Genomic DNA, 18,089 nt, shown 5'->3' with positions numbered 1-18,089 from the left:
TCTTGGCCACAAGGGCACAGTGATGGCTCATGGTCATCTTGCTGTCCACCAGGACCCCCAGGTCCCTTTCCCCTACACTGCTCTCTAATAGGTCATTCCCTAACTTATACTGGAACCTGGGGTTGTTCCTGCCCAGATGCAAGACTCTACACTTGCCCTTGTTATATTTCATTAAATTTTTCCCCGCCCAACTCTCCAGGCTGTCCAGGTCTCGCTGGATGGCAGCACAGCCTTCTGGCGTGTCAGCCACTCCTCCCAGCTTGGTGTCATCAGCAAACTTGCTGACAGGGCACTCTATTCCCTCATCCAAATCATTGATGAATATATTGAATAATACAGGTCCCAGTACTGACCCCTGAGGCACTCCACTAGATACAGGCCTCAAACTAGACTCCACCCCATTGACCACGACTCTCTGGCGTCTTCCCTTCAGCCAGTTTGCCGTTCGCCTCACTACCCGATCGTCCAGACCGCACTCCCTCAGTTTAGCTGTAAGGATGCTGTGGGAGACTGTGTCAAATGCCTTGCTGAAGTCAAGGTAGACCACATCCACTGCTCTGCCATCATCCATCCATCTTGTTATGTCCTCATAAAAGTCAATGAGGTTGGTCAAGCATGACTTCCCCTTGGTGAAGCCATGTTGACTGCCCCTAATGACCCTCTTATCCCTGATATGCCTTGAGATGGCACCAAGGGTAAGTCGTTCCATCACTTTCCCAGGGATGGAGGTGAGGCTGATCGGTCTATAGTTACCCGGGTCCTCCCTCTTGCCCTTTTTGAAGACTGGAGTGACATTTGCTTTCCTACAGTCCTCAGACACCTCTCCCGCTTCCCAAGACTTGGCAAAGATGATGGAGAGTGGTCCAGCAATGACCCCAGCCAGCTCCCTCAGGACCAATGGGTGCATGAAAGAGGTCTACCGGGGACTGCCAACTAAAACTGAAGGATCAATAAACTCTCCCAAGAAAAAAGCAGTTAGAGGCTTGGGAGCGTTTTAACAGAGCAGTATCATGCGTACTGTTGGTACTCCTCTGTAAGCATCCATTTGCAGAAACTGCTGGGCAGAACACTGATCTAAATGGACTCAGCCTGAAGTACAACAGCCATCATTATGAAAGTAACAATATCAGTTTATCTGAAGTGCTTCAGCCTGACAGTAATTTGTTAAAAATGCATAATGAATATTTTATTTGCTTCCTCTCAAAATGTCAGACTATGAAAAGTTACAATACGCTGAATTTGCTTCTTGTAGATTAAAAATAAACTTGTCCCTATTGTATTCCAGTTTCACCCACAGTTTTCCGTGGGTTTGCATGCTTTTGAATACATTTACACATTATTTACAGAAACATACACAGATTTAGCAATTACTTCTAGAAGAAAAATCTCTTAAGAAATGGAACCAAAAGTGTATGTTCAATCATTTATTGACATTAGAACATTAGATTTCACTAGACATATTGCAGTATCTGTACTCATTTCCATACTGACTTTAAAAAAAAAAGGTAGCTTTTAATGCAGCTATACACACAGAAAAACAGACTCAGAGCACACATATTTGCTACATTATGTACAACAACCCAAAATGGACACAATTTCACCTGTATCAGACCTTCAGTTTCTTCATTCTCAAGTTTCCTTCTCTATCGCTTATTCTTTCTTCTACCCACCTCAGCTATCTATTTCCTTGTAGCTATTCTAGTTATCACTCATGATTGAGTGTCTCATTTCCGCTACCTACATCCATTGTCAGCCGCCCCCTTTCAGTCATCTGCATGGATTCCTTTTAATATCAAGTCTGTTCCTCTATCTGTAATCCAACTTCCACCCATTTTTAGGCATCCAAAATTGTCACTGATGTCAGCAGGAGCTGCAGAAACCCTGGGTCTTCAGTCTTCATAAGTAATGCTCAAAAACATCTAATGCAGTGGCCTAAACATCCCAGGAAAACAGATATCTTAAATTATCGAGTTAAAAAACAAACCACCTCACCTCACAGTAAATACAATGAAGACTATACACAGCTAATCGAAGAGCGTACTTACCTGAATGACAGCACTAAACCAGCACGTGTTGCCAACATTCTTTAATCCCACTGGACAGTTGTCTTGCCGCTTTCGATCATATGGGTTGGGAGAGTCACTCCACACCTCTGGATGTGTCCTCTTTAAACTTGCTTTATTTTCTGCAATACTGGCTTCTAGGACTCTTCAGGAACAGAAGGGAGGGAAAAATGTGAGAAAAGGCAAAAAAACACAAGACACAGTAAAACACCTTCAGTTACTGACACACATCATAATTACATCATTTGCTAACATATTGTTGATGAACTTTGTTTTAATTTTATATGCAGTATGTCTTCAAAAGTAAGATGCCATTTTACTTTTAGAATGTTGCAGTAATTCCATTACCTTTCGGAAAATTTTATTGGTGAGTGAGTGAATCTCTTGTGAGAGCTCTAGATACAAAAGCCATGTCTGTAAGTCATCAATTATTTAAGAATGAGATTCAAACAGGATGGACAACAAGAAATTTTAGGCAGTACTATTAGTTTCGTCTAAAATGCTTTTATTGGTATGCAAAGCATGAAGTCACCAATATTTAATGACAGGAAACCAAAGCTAGTTAGGCAACTTTCAAAAATGGAAGACTTTTTTTAGTTTTCATTTTTGCAACGTATGCAAGTCTATTTGTTGATTTACGTAGCAAGTAATTACTTTATGACTCATGGAAAGACATCTCCTCACAATTTTTCAAATGTTAGCCAATAAGTTAATTCAATGCTAAAATGACCACACTCTTCGCAGGAAACTGTTCCCATGTGATTTATGCAGAATGTCCATATTTCGCATGACAGTATGATCTGATGCGTGTTATGCTCCCAAACTCAAGCTTCACTCAACACAGTATTTCAATCAGCACATATCAAGAATGCCTAAAGGTAATTTGTGGTAGCCACATATTCTAAACAGAAAGATGGAGATGGGTACATTCAGGTCATATAATAATGACTCTAACTAATACAGAAAGTTGCCTGGTATGTGTGCTACCAACACAGCTACTGTCCCCAGCCACCGAGTCTAAGTGGAGCACTGGAACAGGCTCCCCAGGGAGGTGTCACGGCCCCAAGCCTGACAGTGTTCAAGAAGAGACTGGACAATGTCCTCAGACACATGGTGTGAACTGTGAGGTTGCCCTGTGCAGGGACAGCAGTTGGACTCGATGGTCCTTGTGGGTACCTTCCAACTCAGGACATTTTATGATTCTACTCTATGATTCTATGAAGTACCACACAAAAGGCTGAGCTACTACTGAACTACAATTTTTGCCAAGCACAGGATTTCAGGAGCTGCATGACAAGCATCGAAGCAGCCTGTGCAGCCTGGAGGATTGCCCACTTCGGTTCTGGACTCTCTAAACATCACAGAAAGGCAGGTCTAGGCTGGTCTGTAAATGGAGTTACTAAAGGCAAAAGTTTGAACTCCTTAGAGAAAAACCAATGAAACGGGCAGAAAAACCACCAACCACATGATGTAACGCTTCAGTAACCTAACTGTAAATTTTTGTTTCAAGTTATGCTCTTGTCAAGCATATCTCTCTCGCATATCTTATAAGATACACAAGAACTATGAAGCATTATATGAATTTACTGTAGATAAGTACTTTGGGGAACATACTAATTTATAATTGCTACTTATTTTGAAAAAAATAGAAGCATTCAGAATTTAAGAGCCCATTTGGTATAAATACCACTTTTGTATCAATATATCTCAGGAAGAACCTAAAACTTGTAATTTCCTAATGATTAATCCATTTCTGACATTTAGTTTTTGACATATAACGTCATAAACAGCACAGACTTTTACACTAGCAATTGTAATGTTATCTCCTAAGCAACCCCCAAAATGTAAAGGAACAGTCAAATTCATTTCCCTTCTCACTGATACAATCCTTCAAAAGTGTTAGATGACCAGTGTATCCCTGCCTTGAGAGAAAAAGTTATTTGATGGGAACAATAAAAATTAATTCAAAACAAATGCCATACGTATTCCAAAAAAATTCTCATTCAGGTAGAATTACTTGTACTCTAGTTTAAATTAAATTGAAGGGACCTTTAAAACTGATGGGAAGAATCTGGAAGACTGGAATAAATTTAGTATTATGTTGTTAAAGGACCACAATACCTACTCCATACCACTTTTGTTTCTGGGAAAAAAACTTGCCCCTGCCCCAAGCTCAAGAATATTTCAAGTTATTTCAAGATTCAAGCTCAGAAAAATACATATCGTTAAACTGAAACAGGCCCCTGACCCCAAGAGTATTACCATTTATCAACCTGATTACCTACTAAAATTTCTGCCTGTATTTGGTTTTGTAGTTCTTTAGCAGGTAAGGGATTTCTTCATCTCTAACTCCACCACAAATCCGTTTTTCAGATCTTCAGGATATTTTTCCTTATATTTACTTATAACATTACCTGTTCTAAGAGAGCACATGCAATAGCTGCATACCCTGTATGCCAAATTTATTTTCAGCCACAAGGATAGCTCTGATGCAAACCAATATAAAAGTAAGCATAGTAAACAGGAACCTAATGATCAGTTCAAAAGCCACATCAATAAATGTATTTACCAGCATAATAAGTGTACCTCTTATGCTCTTTTGGAGCACAAGTCTGATGAGGAGTGGCTGAGGGAACTGGGGCTGTTTAGCCTGGAGAAAAGGAGGCTGAGGGGAGACCTTATCGCTATCTACAACTACCTGAAAGGAGGTTGTAGCATGGAGGGTGTTGGTCACTTCTCCCAAGTAGCAAGTGATAGGGCAAGACAAAATGGCCTCAAGTTGCACTAGGGAAGGTTTAGATTGGATATTAGGAAAAAATTACTCATAGAAAGGATTGTCAGGCATTGGAACAGGCTGCCCAGGGAAGTGGTGGAGTCACTATCCCTGAAGGTGCTTAAAAGGCATTTAGACAAGGTTCTTAGGGACATGGTTTAGTGCTAGAGTTAGGTTATGGTTGGACTCAAGTATCCTGAGGGTCTCTTCCAACTGAAATTATTCTATGGTTCTATTCTACGATTCTACTAGAATGTTCACTACTATTATATTCATACAATCCTGATTTGGGAGACTGCCTTGGCAAAGAATCTTAGTCACACATTGCTCTCAACAAAATGAGCATCTTTCCAGAAAGTTAGCACAAAGATTTAGCAAGGTGGATTACACAGCCGAAACATGCTCTTTGCAGCCCTGGGAGAGCACGGCAGCAGTCAGGAGCAGCAGAGCCATAAGCTGCGTGCAGGCCACGGCCTGTCTCCAGCCTCACAGCACCAAAGGCTTCCCCACCTCCAAGTGCTGGAACCTTGTTTGGAGGGAAACTCTGGAGTAAGGGTTAGTTAATGCCAGGCTTGGACTTGAAAGGAGTGTTTTGTTTCTCTCTGGAATGAGCTGGGCACTGCCAAGCAGCTTTCTAGAGCTGCTTACACAGGGCTAGCCAGGCAATGAAATAGGCCCCGGGCAAAGTGAGTCCACAGCACTAAACTTTAGCGAAATCATTTTGTGAAAGCCACTAAACATGTTCCAGAAAAGCCCACTCCAGCAGGCCACTCAGCAAAAAGAACAAGGGTAGGTCTTTATACTGGGACTGTCTTATAGCTTGACATCCAGGAATATCCCTAATCCTACATCCCTTCGGAGTTTCACCTTTGATCTATACACACAATGCTTAGCACAGTGCTGAGCTCCAAGCTAAAAAAAATTAAAAAAAAAAAATAAAATCTAGGGGTTGTAGACTTCCTTATGCGCTGAGAGGCAGGGTTCTCATTTTAATAATGCTACTACCCCAGGCACAACACAGGCCAGCTAGTTTTTCCTTTCAGTCATATCTTACTAGCTTCCCCAGTGAAGCCCTGCCTGGCCAGCCTCATTCTCCTCCAAGCCATGAAAAGCAACATGAACAGGAGAAAAGTTTTCATATTAAGACAGACACCGATCATGCACATTTCCCTGGGAGATGTAGTAAAAAACTTTAAACATGCCATGTACAAGATCTACAGCTTGGACACTTGGACATTTCAGCTGCACTCCTCTCAACACCTACACAGTAATCAGATCTGTCCTTGTTAACTAGCACAAGGCAATTATATTCAGGAAGACAAATTCTATGTGCATTACAACATTAATTACACAAGTCAAGAAATTCCATTAATGCTCCCATGGAAACCTTAACAAAATCAGTGCAAATTAGGTTCCAAACCACTATGAATACCTTTGGAAAAAATATCCTCCACACCAAAGACTATTTAAATATGCATACGTCCTACACAATTAAAAATGAAAGACTTCCATAGTTTAATTTGCTTATAATTGACTTCTTATTTGATTTCTGCTTATTATTTAACTTAGAAAAACAAAAGTAAATGGCTGCAGCTTGCCTTGTTTACAACCATAATGTTCTACTTTTTGCTTTGAGAAGTCCTGAACAGACAATGTGCTTTCTATTGGAATGCCAACATTCTTTTGTGGGGTGTTAACTACAAAGTGATTTTTTTATTTAACAGTCTTAAGTCCTGTTCTTAAGGAAACTGACTGAACAGTTCAGATCCAGAATTCAAGAATTTTGAGCTTCCTGTATTTGTACAACTCTGACATAATTTGTTATCAACTCAGGGTGTATCCTGGTATGTAACTGCATGGATCTAATACCCCAGTGCTGCCAAAACCCTCAAGATCCTCACTCATCTCTGCCTCTATTCACAAGCAAAGTCCCATTTCCCTTTATTCTGCTATGTTACACTCTGGATCTTTTAGTGACTGTCCACATGTCTTTGTACATACAAGGGGAAAAAAAGCCATACGCTTCATTATTTTCTGCAACGAGAAGGAAATACATCATAATTTAAGTAGAATATTTAAGTAGAAATAATACATAGTTATGGGCTAAGCAGATAAGACCAAAAAGGGCTTTTTAGTCTCAGAAGTGAAAAACAAAGTCTCCATGAAAAAAACCTAAAGCTTCAAGGCTCCCAAGAAGAGAGCACAGCAGAAGCAGTCAAAGCTTGGTGAAGGAAAAAAACAGGAAAAAGATTTCCATATCCAGAAATAGGTCCATCTTTCTGAGTGTTTGCCTAAATCACAACTCCGTAATTATGACAGTTCCAACCTAGGAACATGCAAGAGGTGAACTTCTGAATCAGAACTGAACAGAACTCCCACTATAATCTTGTATGCACATGCACATACTGAAGTCTTAGAAAGAAACAACTCCTTAGAATCATCATCTAAGTATTAATGAGAATATAAACCCGTCTAATCTCACTATTCTCTCCTAAAGTATGTTCTCTTAAAACTCAAACAATAAGATGGCTTTTCTCACAAATGGGGTGAGGGAGGTATATGAAAAATAGATGTACTAATTGTGAGAATAAACAAATGGAAAAAGAAAATGACTGCTGATAAAGTAAGACTCTTCATATTCTCAGAGTTGGACTCTTCTGATAAGCCATTTAGTCTGTCAAATACAGCAAAGTGAGGAAAAGAATTGTTGTGATGAATCTCCCCCATCTAAATCATCTTTTTATAAAATTAGTCTTTTACAAGGAGGCAGTACTTAACCTTCTAAACACAAGGCTCAAATCACTGCCCTTTTCCCCTAGAACAAAGCCAGTCACAGATTAAAAAAAAAAAACCCAAACCCAACACCCTTCCCACACAACCCTACACTCAGGCTTCGTTCAAGTCCCAAATATTTCATAATTGTATCTATATTTACATATAAACACATGCTGTACAAAAAATTGCAGTAAAAGCTGATCATAAGTTAACTTACAGACTCATATCACACCCAAGTTGAGAAAATTAAGTTCATACAACTTTAAACCAAGAAGTTAACTTCACTCAAAGCTTATAAATCCTATTTGTTAAATAGGTTAATAACATACTTTATCAGCTAAAATACAGCAGCTGCTCTTAGTATAGCATTACCCCCCCCTCCCTTCAATCTCAGCCTTAGCATAGGGGTAAGAAAATGTTAATGTAAAGTGAAAACTACAAAAAAAAAACCAGGACAAAGAATTAGCTTCTTAATTATATTTTTGTTTTCATTGTTTTTTACCCAATACAAGAGAAACTTTTAGTTTTAGATCCTATTTAGATACAACCGTAATCCTCTATCTCCATCCACTTCCTCCATATTTAACAAATACATCAACATGGAACATACTATTACATCCTAGCCCACACATAAGACTATTTTCCAGTGTAGAACATACAATACATTAAAGCAACATCCTGAAGCCAAGCATATCAGTAGCACAAGTGAAAGTAAATAAGTTTGTTAAATTAAAAGTTAAGAAAAGCAATACAGGCCAATCTCCAACTCTTTAATTCAATGTCTGCTTTATATAAGTTGTTTGTTTACCTGCTAATGGCTTGTTCCTCATCTGTTATTCCAGTCTCCCTGAATGCCCTGTTTGATTCCTCCAAACTCAAGGCAATTGCCCTCTGAAGATCATCTTTATCATCTCCAGTGAGATCAATCACATCTGAAAAGCAAAACTATCTTTCTCAAAATTAAAAGTGAAACAGAATGAAAGGCAAGTCTTACTGTAAAGGAGAGAGAGCCCATGTGGATTGCTGAGTGCCATTCCAGTCCATCCCTCCTGTGCCCTGTGCGCTTCCAACCACTAACCCTGCTAATGGCTCCCTTCCTCCTCCAAGCCAGGTAAAACCCTCAGCAGCTTGCTCTTACTAAGATATGATGGGCAATAGTCTTCTTTCCTCCTAATGACCTTAAGTTTCACAAGGCTATAGGACGAATTAAGGAATCCATTGTTTCTGAAAGCCCTCTATAAGCAATACAATTAAATGTATTATCTCAGCTACCGTGATCTGTTTCTTCCAGGGAACACATGTTGAAGACAAACTTCTCTTAAAAAGGATACCTTAACTGGGCATAGCTGGTTTTCCCTCCTCACGGAGAAACGCGTGCAGAGTTTTCCCAACACAGCTCCAAATTTTCCAAGTATTTCTGTGCACTGGTGAGCCAAATGCTTCCATGGGGTTTCATAATATGTGGGAGAGTCCCTTACTTAACCTAACTTTTGTCTACCCTGTCTGTGCACTCCTTTTCTGAACATATTTAAATCCAATTTCTATGTACTAGAAGTAACCCCTCTCAACAGGAGAATTAAGAAAACAAATACTTAAGTCAAGATGAGGACTCATACTTGGACATGTGGGGAAGGCTGGATGGGCCACTGACTGGGTAATGAAGATGAAAACAACGCTACTTCTGCCTTCCTCTCCAGCTCCCATTATTTAGAGAATCAGATGTTAAAATCCCCCACAAACCTCCCCATTTCCTGAGGGTAGTGACAGCACGCTCCCTCCTGAGTAAAGAGGGATTTCACTATCCACATTGAACCGTGACACCAAGCAGCCCCCGCCGGGCACAGCCATGCTTTCAGAGCAGCCAGGGCCACCAGGCATGTCCATCAACTACACAAGACCTTCAGAAAAGCCAAGGTCAGTGGTTATCATGATTTCAAGGGCCAAAAGTCTCATTTTGCAAGTCAGCCAGACAGAAATAGAGGGAAAAGTGCAAAAGAGACTTCTATGTGTAATATTAGACAGACACGCACGCAGAGCATTGGCTGGTTTCAGTCTCCCTCCTCCAAGACCAAAGATTAACCAAAGAGCTATAAAAGGGACTGTGGTTCAGACATTAGAAGCTAGAAGACTCTGGGATAAAAAGATACAGATTCGAAACTGATGATTGCTCACAAAGAGAAACAAGCAGCTTCTCTGAATTTCTCCTTCCACAAGCCAGCTCAATTACTTGTACCCAAAGAGCTTCTCCACCTAGCTTCTTACTTCTGGATGGGCTGACTTGCTGTAGAGATAGCTTTCCCTGTTTCCTTGGGCTTACTTATCAGTGACATTTCTCATTGGATCACAATAAAACACTGAACTAGTGATACAAAAATAATTGCATATATGTATATGAACAGAAAGTGGGATTAATTATTCTCACAGAAAGCTGAAACTGAAAAGAAGTTGAGAAAGAAACTTTTCTATTAACACCAGCATCTTCTAAAATGAGTTTTCAACCTTTCTTCCCCCAAATAAAGATGGTTGACTTTCTGTTTTACTTAGTGAGCCTTTAAAGGAAGCACTCTTACTTACAAAGTAAACTGAGTAATTTGTCATGATCTGGAAGTATGGAAAAATGCTATGACCACAAAAGCAGCACTTCACAATTTTATTCCTATGTTTTTTATAGTCAGCTCAGATCTTCAAGCATATTCTAAGGATACTTCAACTCAAATGCCTAAAATTCCCCTTCAGAAGTACTACAGCAATTACAAGAACAACCAGCACAAGTCTCACCCAGAGGAGTTTTGATGTACGAGCTGCCATGTTGAGAACAATGTAATTTGGGCTAAAATAATCCCTCAGCCTGGGTCACACGTAAGCATGGTTCTGTTCCAAGTCTGAGAGCAGGAGAAAGGATAGAAAGGTCGACAATGATGAGAGGATCCCATGATCACATATACTACCTATCATGCTCTAAAATGTTGTGCTTATGTTGCATCTTCTACCCATTTCCAGGCAGACACACATGAGCACCTCATCTCCACTGGAGATGAGCTATTTTTCTGAAAGTAGTAATAGTGGTCACAACTGAAGAAGGAGTATGCCTCGATCCAGCAGCCACACACACTGATGGAGAAACATGCGATTATTCCAATCACTTACTTACAGAGAGGAATATTCCTTTAGCTAGTCTCTAGTCAGGTAAGGGTGATGCAATTCGTATATAACAATAAAGAAGAAAGTTAGATTAAGAAGTAGGATCCTTTATATGGGGAGTATTTTCCAGAAAAAAAACTCATAAGCTAGCTGAAACTTATGTGGTTAACAAAAGCTCTCACTATTATACAAAAAAAAAGAAGTATCAAGGCCAACTCCAATTCACACTTTCATTAACTTATTCAACTTCTTTGCACCTCCCTAGCTCCTTAATCTTTTCTAACCTATACCACTACCTTACATGTTCAGAAGTTTATTATTATTCATATTACTGGTGATTACATCACTTTTTAATATGAAAACCCCAAATCCTTGACTTCTGCCTGCTTTCACAAAGCAGATCAACACAACGGTTTCCTTTGGCATGCAATGGTTTTGGAGCAGACAATACAGGAAGATTCTCTTCAGAAATGATGTTTTCACATACACATTGTTCTTGATTTCCATGAAAAATGACCTAACAGTGAGGACCTGCTACCAGATACTACCACCATATGTGAGTGGTGCAACAGATTTGTGTCACAGAGATTTTACCAAGCATAACTTATGCCAGAAAAATACATTTCTAAATATCAGCTGATCCATGGTAACCTATTCCATGCAGGCTTTTAGTTTGTAGCAAATGTAAAATAAAAATGTTTTGGACATTTACGCTAATGCTAATGTATTTTAGTTCATGTTGGTGCAGTCCATGGTCTTTTTCAGCATCTCAGCTAACACAATAACATATTAAGCTACAACAGCTCATGTATGAATCCTAAATCATAGGATTATAAAGAGATCTCAGTAGAAGTCATAACAGAAGGGGAATAGTCTGAGACTAAACTTCTAAAAGAAAAAAAACTTTTAAAAAAAAAATCAGCTTGTCTGCACAGTTTGCATTCCCTTCAGTTGGTTACAGATTATAGAAATGTACACATACTACATGAAATTCATACCAGTTGTTTGGAAATATCTTCATGTTTTGTATATTCTTACACGGGGATTTTTTTTTTTTTTTTTAGTGGAAAGACGTAGAATAACTGCTTGAAAATTGGACAAGTATGATCACTTTGCCTTCTCTCACAATCGTTAATAAATTCAACATTAACCTAGTTTTAATTTCATAGTCCTAATGCAAACATATGACTTTATAGCAAACAGTAGTGAAATTAATTCATGAAACTGATCTACTGAGGCTTCCTATCTGATGAGCTGATTTCTCTGTTCAATGTCTGAGTTTGAAGAAACAAAAAAGCTGACTTTTACTCAAAGTATTTATCAGGCACACGAGTTTCCTGTGACAGGCTGAAGGATGGATTTCATAAAGGTATTAAGAATAATGTCACTTCTCCAAATTTATAGTAACCTGATTTTAATTTACATACGTCGATTTTGTAACGCTCTTCTCATTCAGGTCACAGAACATTTTAGTTCTCACTGGCTCATCCCCATAAAGGTACTTCTTGCTGTACATTACATAGTTAAGAATGTTTACGTTCTCTAAGGTTAAGCCATGACTACTTAATAAACAAAATTTTGCTTCTGAAAAAATTCTTTATGTATGAAGAAACTGCTCATCAAAATAGTCTGGCTCACTGCATTTGTGATGCTTATTCAACTAAAATTAACATGAAGAATTAATCAACTCTTCTACTTAGAAATATATTCTTGGTTTACATTATTCTATAATGGATGTTTGCTTTTGGTATATAAGACCCAGAGAGTTTGACATCATTTGTAATTTTACAAAACAATTTTAAGTTGTATAATGAAATTTGTGACAAACATACTAGTGTATATGTAGTAAATGCACACACTGTACCTATCCTCATACACCTCCTTTTCTAAGAAAAGTTCTTTTCAATCTGTTTACTTAGGAAGTTTCTATCATCATTTAAATAAATAGCTCTTACTTGGTAATTGCCTAGGTCATTAAAATAATTACTGTGTTTTTGACTAGTTACTTATATCAGGAGGAGGCCGAGAGTATGCACTTCCAACTTAAGTAGGATGGGAATCTCAGCATGAGCGACAGATCTGAAGTAACAATTGAACCCAGGGACAGGCAATAAACAACCACAGTGATGCAACGCCTGGCATAAGGAGAGGAAAATGAAGGCACAAGGCTGATGGGTTCAATGGACAGCTGCCAAGTATGGAAATCCAGCAGCAAGACTCCAATTTCAACACACCAACAATACAAAAGGAAAAAAAAAAAAAAAGAAAAAATGAAGTTAGGACTACACTTTTGTTTATTACAAGAAGAGCTAAGCAGGACACTGTATTCTATAGTCTATTCTATAATGTTAAATGTCATGATGGTCTTGAGTTCCTACATAAGATCTGAAGTGATTTAATCGGCTTTATATGCCAATTCTGGTTAAAATTGGATGGGGAGAGAATACACAGCATCCCAGCAGCTGCTTATCCAAGCCAAACAGAGAGCTAGCAAACGTTAGCCACCACTATCTTACAGGAACTTTCTCATCTCAGCTGTATTTACACTGTCCTAGGATGATAACACCTTAAACTGACAATTCTGACGGGGATTGTCATTGAACAGATGAACAAGTGAACCTGTAAGATGAAAGGAAGACCTCAAGGTACAAGACTTCTGACATCTTGAAGCAGAGACCCTGCCATACCAAGCTGGAGACACTCCCAGGAACCTGGACGGAGATGACACAAATAATCCCTGACATAGAAGGAAATGTCATGAAGGCACAGAGCAATATCAGACTTAAGTAAGATGACAGAAGAATCTACTGTCAAATTCTACTGACAGAAACAACAAAATGCACAGCCAGAGAATGAGAAGTGACTAGGACTTGTGCCAAGAGAGATCTAGAAGCTGCAGCTGATTCATGTTCAACCTGCAATTCACATCTTCATACTTTCTTCAGTGCTGTGATGTGTTACACTGAGGTATATTGCCAGAGTCATACATGGATATTTATAGAGATTCACCCATTTTCCCAAGAACTCAGCTGAAGTCTTGGGTATTGTTTTGAGTGTCACAGTGCAAGAAAAAAAGCAGAACAATTAGAGAAGGTGCAGAAGAGAGGAAAAAAAAAAATGACAATAGGTATACGAAATGCATCCAAAGACTTGGAAAGAATTTGGGCTGTTTAGTTTAGATCTGAGAAAAAGTCTGAAGAGGCATTATGATCCACTGTCTTCAAGCATGCAACACTCCTTTCAAGACAAAAGGACTTAAGTGTACTGTAATCTCCACAGGGAACAGTAAAAAGAATAAAAAACTTAACCTGAGGCAAGAGGGATTTAGGCAAAACATTAGGAGTCTAAAAGTAAGGACAGTGAAGCACCAAAAGTGACTCTGTAAACCTGTCAGTGTCTCTAGAATGGAAGAGCTTTTACAAAACGTTACATCAACATCACTTAGGGAGGTGTTAGTTAAGTCTATCTCATTGAAAAGGGTTGATTGAATTACTTTTGAAATCTATGCAAAGGCACCAGCTCTAGGAGAAGGAAGGTATAAAAGCCAGGTCCCCAGAAGCAATGAAGTCTACAACCCTCAAGTTGGTGTGCATGGTGTTTTATAGTTACATTGTACTGTGTCCTTACAAAAGGGCTTGAAATCTTTTGTCTTGGCTGTGGAATGTGCAATTGCAAAGACTAATAATTCAGTTTTTGTGAAAAAGAATTTTGAGTTTTCAAAAGAAGGGAGGGAAAGAATTTGTCTTGACAGCTATTTCATTTAAAGACAATACATCTTCTATAATATATGTCTTCTCTTCATGCTGCTGCTTCCTTTAACCCTGGGTTCTGCCAAGTTTCTCATCTAATGAGAAGGAAATGGATAAAAGCTTATCAATGCAATAGTTCTACTGTGCAGCCATAGATGAAAATAAACTGAATTACTGCAAATGGAAAAAAAAAAGTTTCTAGAGAAATCAGTAAAGTGAAAATATTGGAAAGTACTCCTAAACAACAACTTCTGTTTTGCTCTAAGTGCAGTGCCCAGGATTTATGCTACTAAGTAGAACACAAAAGTGGTCTTAGGTGAAAAGGTGCTCACTTGTACAATGCAACCCTAATACTTAAGCACTTTCTGCTAACATTGCAGGAAGGAAACGAAAAAAAAACACTTTTACAAAAGGATCAGATAAAGTATGCATCACTCTTGACTTCAAAAATCTATACTTGCAGGTACTTGCACATGCCATTTTTAACAGGCAAAAAGGCATCACGAACAAAACTGACCGTGCAAGTCAGCCTTTGGTTTTAAAGATGGAGTAAATTTCAGGCAAACTCAATATTTTTGCAGCTGCTGAAATGCTGCATTTGCTAAAAAGAGAAGTGAGGTTTCCTTATACCTCCTAACATAAAGGATGCAACTCTCAAACAGCAGAATGACTGCTGTCACTTTTGGAACAGCCAGTGCACAATCCAGGCTAACTGCTGGTAGTTAAGGTATGACTTCCTGCTATATACGTTATTATTTTACCCCTTGACTAAGTAACCATTTCAAAGAAAGGTAGTCAGTCAAGCTTGCAGAATACATTTGACAAACCTTTATGCAAGGCATACATTTAAAAGCCTTTGTAAGCGGCTGGAGGTTTTCTGCAGCATAGAAGACAGTTCTGATATTTATCTGCAACTCCCTCTCACCCCCAGCTTGGATGACTTAACTTGGTTGGACCGCGAAGCTCAGTGACTCATGGTATTTTAAGTTCCAAACACACAGAGCTAGTTAAGCAGTAAGGAACAGTAAGGGTGAGTTATAATTATCTTCATGTAATTATATATATGTGGGATAGTAAAAGGGAGTCAAATTTGAAAGGCAAGATACTGCCAGAAACTCAGCTGAGTTACTGGGAAGTGCTAATAGCATTCTTTGCAGAAGGGATTGTTGATGGTTGGAGCTATCACTGCTGAAGATGTTTTCCATCTATGCCCACCCTTCCATTCTCTTCTCCCGAGTCATGTGCTGTCACCATACTCCCTTACACAACAGTACGTACCAATGCAGGGCCCTGAACCTTGTCCATTTTAAGCGTGCTGCATTTTTAAAATTCATAATCAAAATAGTTACAGGCAAGTAGATCCCAACAAAAAAAACTTCAGGGTTCTGCAAGAAGCTTCACTAGATATCTACAGATGGAGGTCTGTGATCAGAGATTGGTTTAGACTTTAGTTCTGCTGTGGGTGTTTAGCTCTTGCCCCATGAGTCCTCCAACATGAAGAAGAGTTGGCCAAGATGCCTTTATCTCGCAACATGCCTTCAGTCTAGCTAAAACAATAAAGACTGGCAAAGGGACCTCATCTTTGCTGCCACTGAGGACCTGGCCAGACACTAAAGATTAAAACAAACAAACAAACAAACAAACAAAAAACCACAACAACAACAAAATCAACCAACCAAATAAAATCCAAAACAAACAAACAAACAAAACTCAAACAAAAAAAACAAAAAAAAAGCCAAACCAAAAGAAAAAACAAAAGTCTGCATGCTTTTTCCACAGCAGTTGACACTTCTTACTGACCTGCAGTGCTATAAAACTGTAAGGAATCTGAGTCTGCCTTCAGCCCTTCAGAAGAGAAGCTGAAATTCAGCTTGGAATGTGCAACTCTAAACTTACTCTTTTTAGTTTGGCCATCAATCACAGGTAATGCAGACTCTGCAGGCCTGACTCTTCTCTTTCTTACATCCCTTGTCTCCTCATATCTTCAATAAAGTTGCACAGCACAGTTAAGTGACAGCAAAACTAAACACATCTATTAATGGGATTGCTAATAAATCTAATTAAACACAGACTGCAAGAGAACCCAGCTTACTATTCCACTGCCATAGTAGATCTTCAGTACTGGAGACTATGACAACAGTGGTAAGTTTGTTGAAAATAGTCTCCATTTCCTCAATGTGAGCTTTCTGACATTGAAAATTAAATACCTGTGGGGTTTTGTGTGAGTTCTCTTTCCAAAGGAGCGGGAAAAACAAAACAAAACAACAACAAAAAAACCCACACCAAAAAAAGAAAGCAAAACCAAACCAAACCAAACACAAACACAAAACAAAAAAAAACCAAACCACCTTCCACCACGCAGGAGGCAGCATAATACAACTGCCTATAATGCACTCAAGGCATTTTATACAGGGTTGCTAGTAATGCCAGGGATTAAAATGCAGTTTTCAGATTGGAGATGTTGAGAATAAACTCATCTCTAATTTAAAAAAAAAAAAAAAAAAAAAAAAAGACAAAAAAAAGTTTATGTCAAGGTGCCAGAGGCAAAAATAAAATTTTGCAACTAACAGGGAGATCTAATTAAACTTCTTTACAATGGTGCCAGCATAGCCACCACAATTTAGCAAAATGAAGAGGGAAAAAAAACCACCTAGTGCAGGTGAATCTAAATAACTCTACTCATTTAATAAAAGCTACAAGCACATACTATATATATAGTCAAAGGATTATTATATAATTTAAATATTGTAAATCTCTGTTTAGAATGTTGGAATTTAAATACAGTATCAAGAAACTCAGATTTTACAGAAATCAACCCCGCTACAGAACTTCCTTTGACTTTTTATTTCATGTTACTTCCCATGTTTATTTGCAGAACACATTTAACATGCAGGGACCACAAGAAACCAAAACTTTCCCTGTCAACAGTTTCCTCATCACCATCTTATAAAAAGTACAGTAGTTTTAATGTTTCCTCCTCCTGTTCCCCCCCGCTAAAAAGAACTATGCAGTTAAGCAAAGGAATAGAACCTGCAAGCCTCAGAGGAATACAAGTTGTGAAACCTCCTGTATCAACTAAATAAAACTGTTTAAAATTAAGTATATTTGATGTTAATTTCACATGTAAAATACCTACTCTTTTACTACAAAATGCGCACCTAATCTCCCACTTCTCCCGTTGGGAAAGTCATCGCTGCCAGGGAGAAGCATATCAAGACAGACATTCACAGACCTCTCTCAAATTTTATCTTGACTGGAAGAGTACCCAACTTTTGCCTTCATTATTTACTGCATGACCCCAAAATAAAACCTATAATATGGAGAGAAAAAAAAAAGAAAAAAAGAAAAGGGGGAAAAGATTGAAAACCCACTTATTCACCCTCCGATCAGTACCGTACCCATACATGTAAAGGTAATGCTTAAGGATAGCTCAAATAAACAAAAAAAAATACACTGAAATAAGGAAAGAAAGAATACATAATAATCTAAAAACTGTTCAGTAAGAATCATAAGCAGATTAACAGTCATCTCACAGGCAAGTTTTTAGTTTCCTTGCCTTTAAGCAAAACTTACAAAAAGAAAAAATAC

The 18,089-nt window shown here is 38.5% G+C and overlaps 1 protein-coding gene across 4 annotated transcripts in view; it reads right to left on the bottom strand.

The window, feature by feature from the left end:
• Positions 1-18,089, bottom strand: part of USP25 (ubiquitin specific peptidase 25) — a 98,886-nt gene that overhangs the window by 57,159 nt on the left and 23,638 nt on the right. For 3 of the 4 annotated variants that reach the window (XM_082076212.1, XM_082076213.1, XM_082076214.1), the window contains 2 exons: positions 8,420-8,543; positions 2,046-2,208 (listed from right to left, as the gene is read on the bottom strand). In XM_082076212.1, coding sequence (XP_081932338.1) covers positions 2,046-2,208; positions 8,420-8,543 — 287 coding nt within the window. The remainder of the gene's footprint in view (positions 1-2,045; positions 2,209-8,419; positions 8,544-18,089) is intronic. The other variant, XM_082076215.1, reaches the window with a different exon arrangement.

Source organism: Streptopelia decaocto, assembly GCF_964273445.1.
Source record: "Streptopelia decaocto genome assembly, chromosome: 1".
In the NCBI taxonomy this organism is placed as follows: domain Eukaryota; kingdom Metazoa; phylum Chordata; class Aves; order Columbiformes; family Columbidae; genus Streptopelia; species Streptopelia decaocto.
Note: the sequence above shows the minus strand (reverse complement) of the source record. Positions and strands in the feature narration are given on the sequence as shown.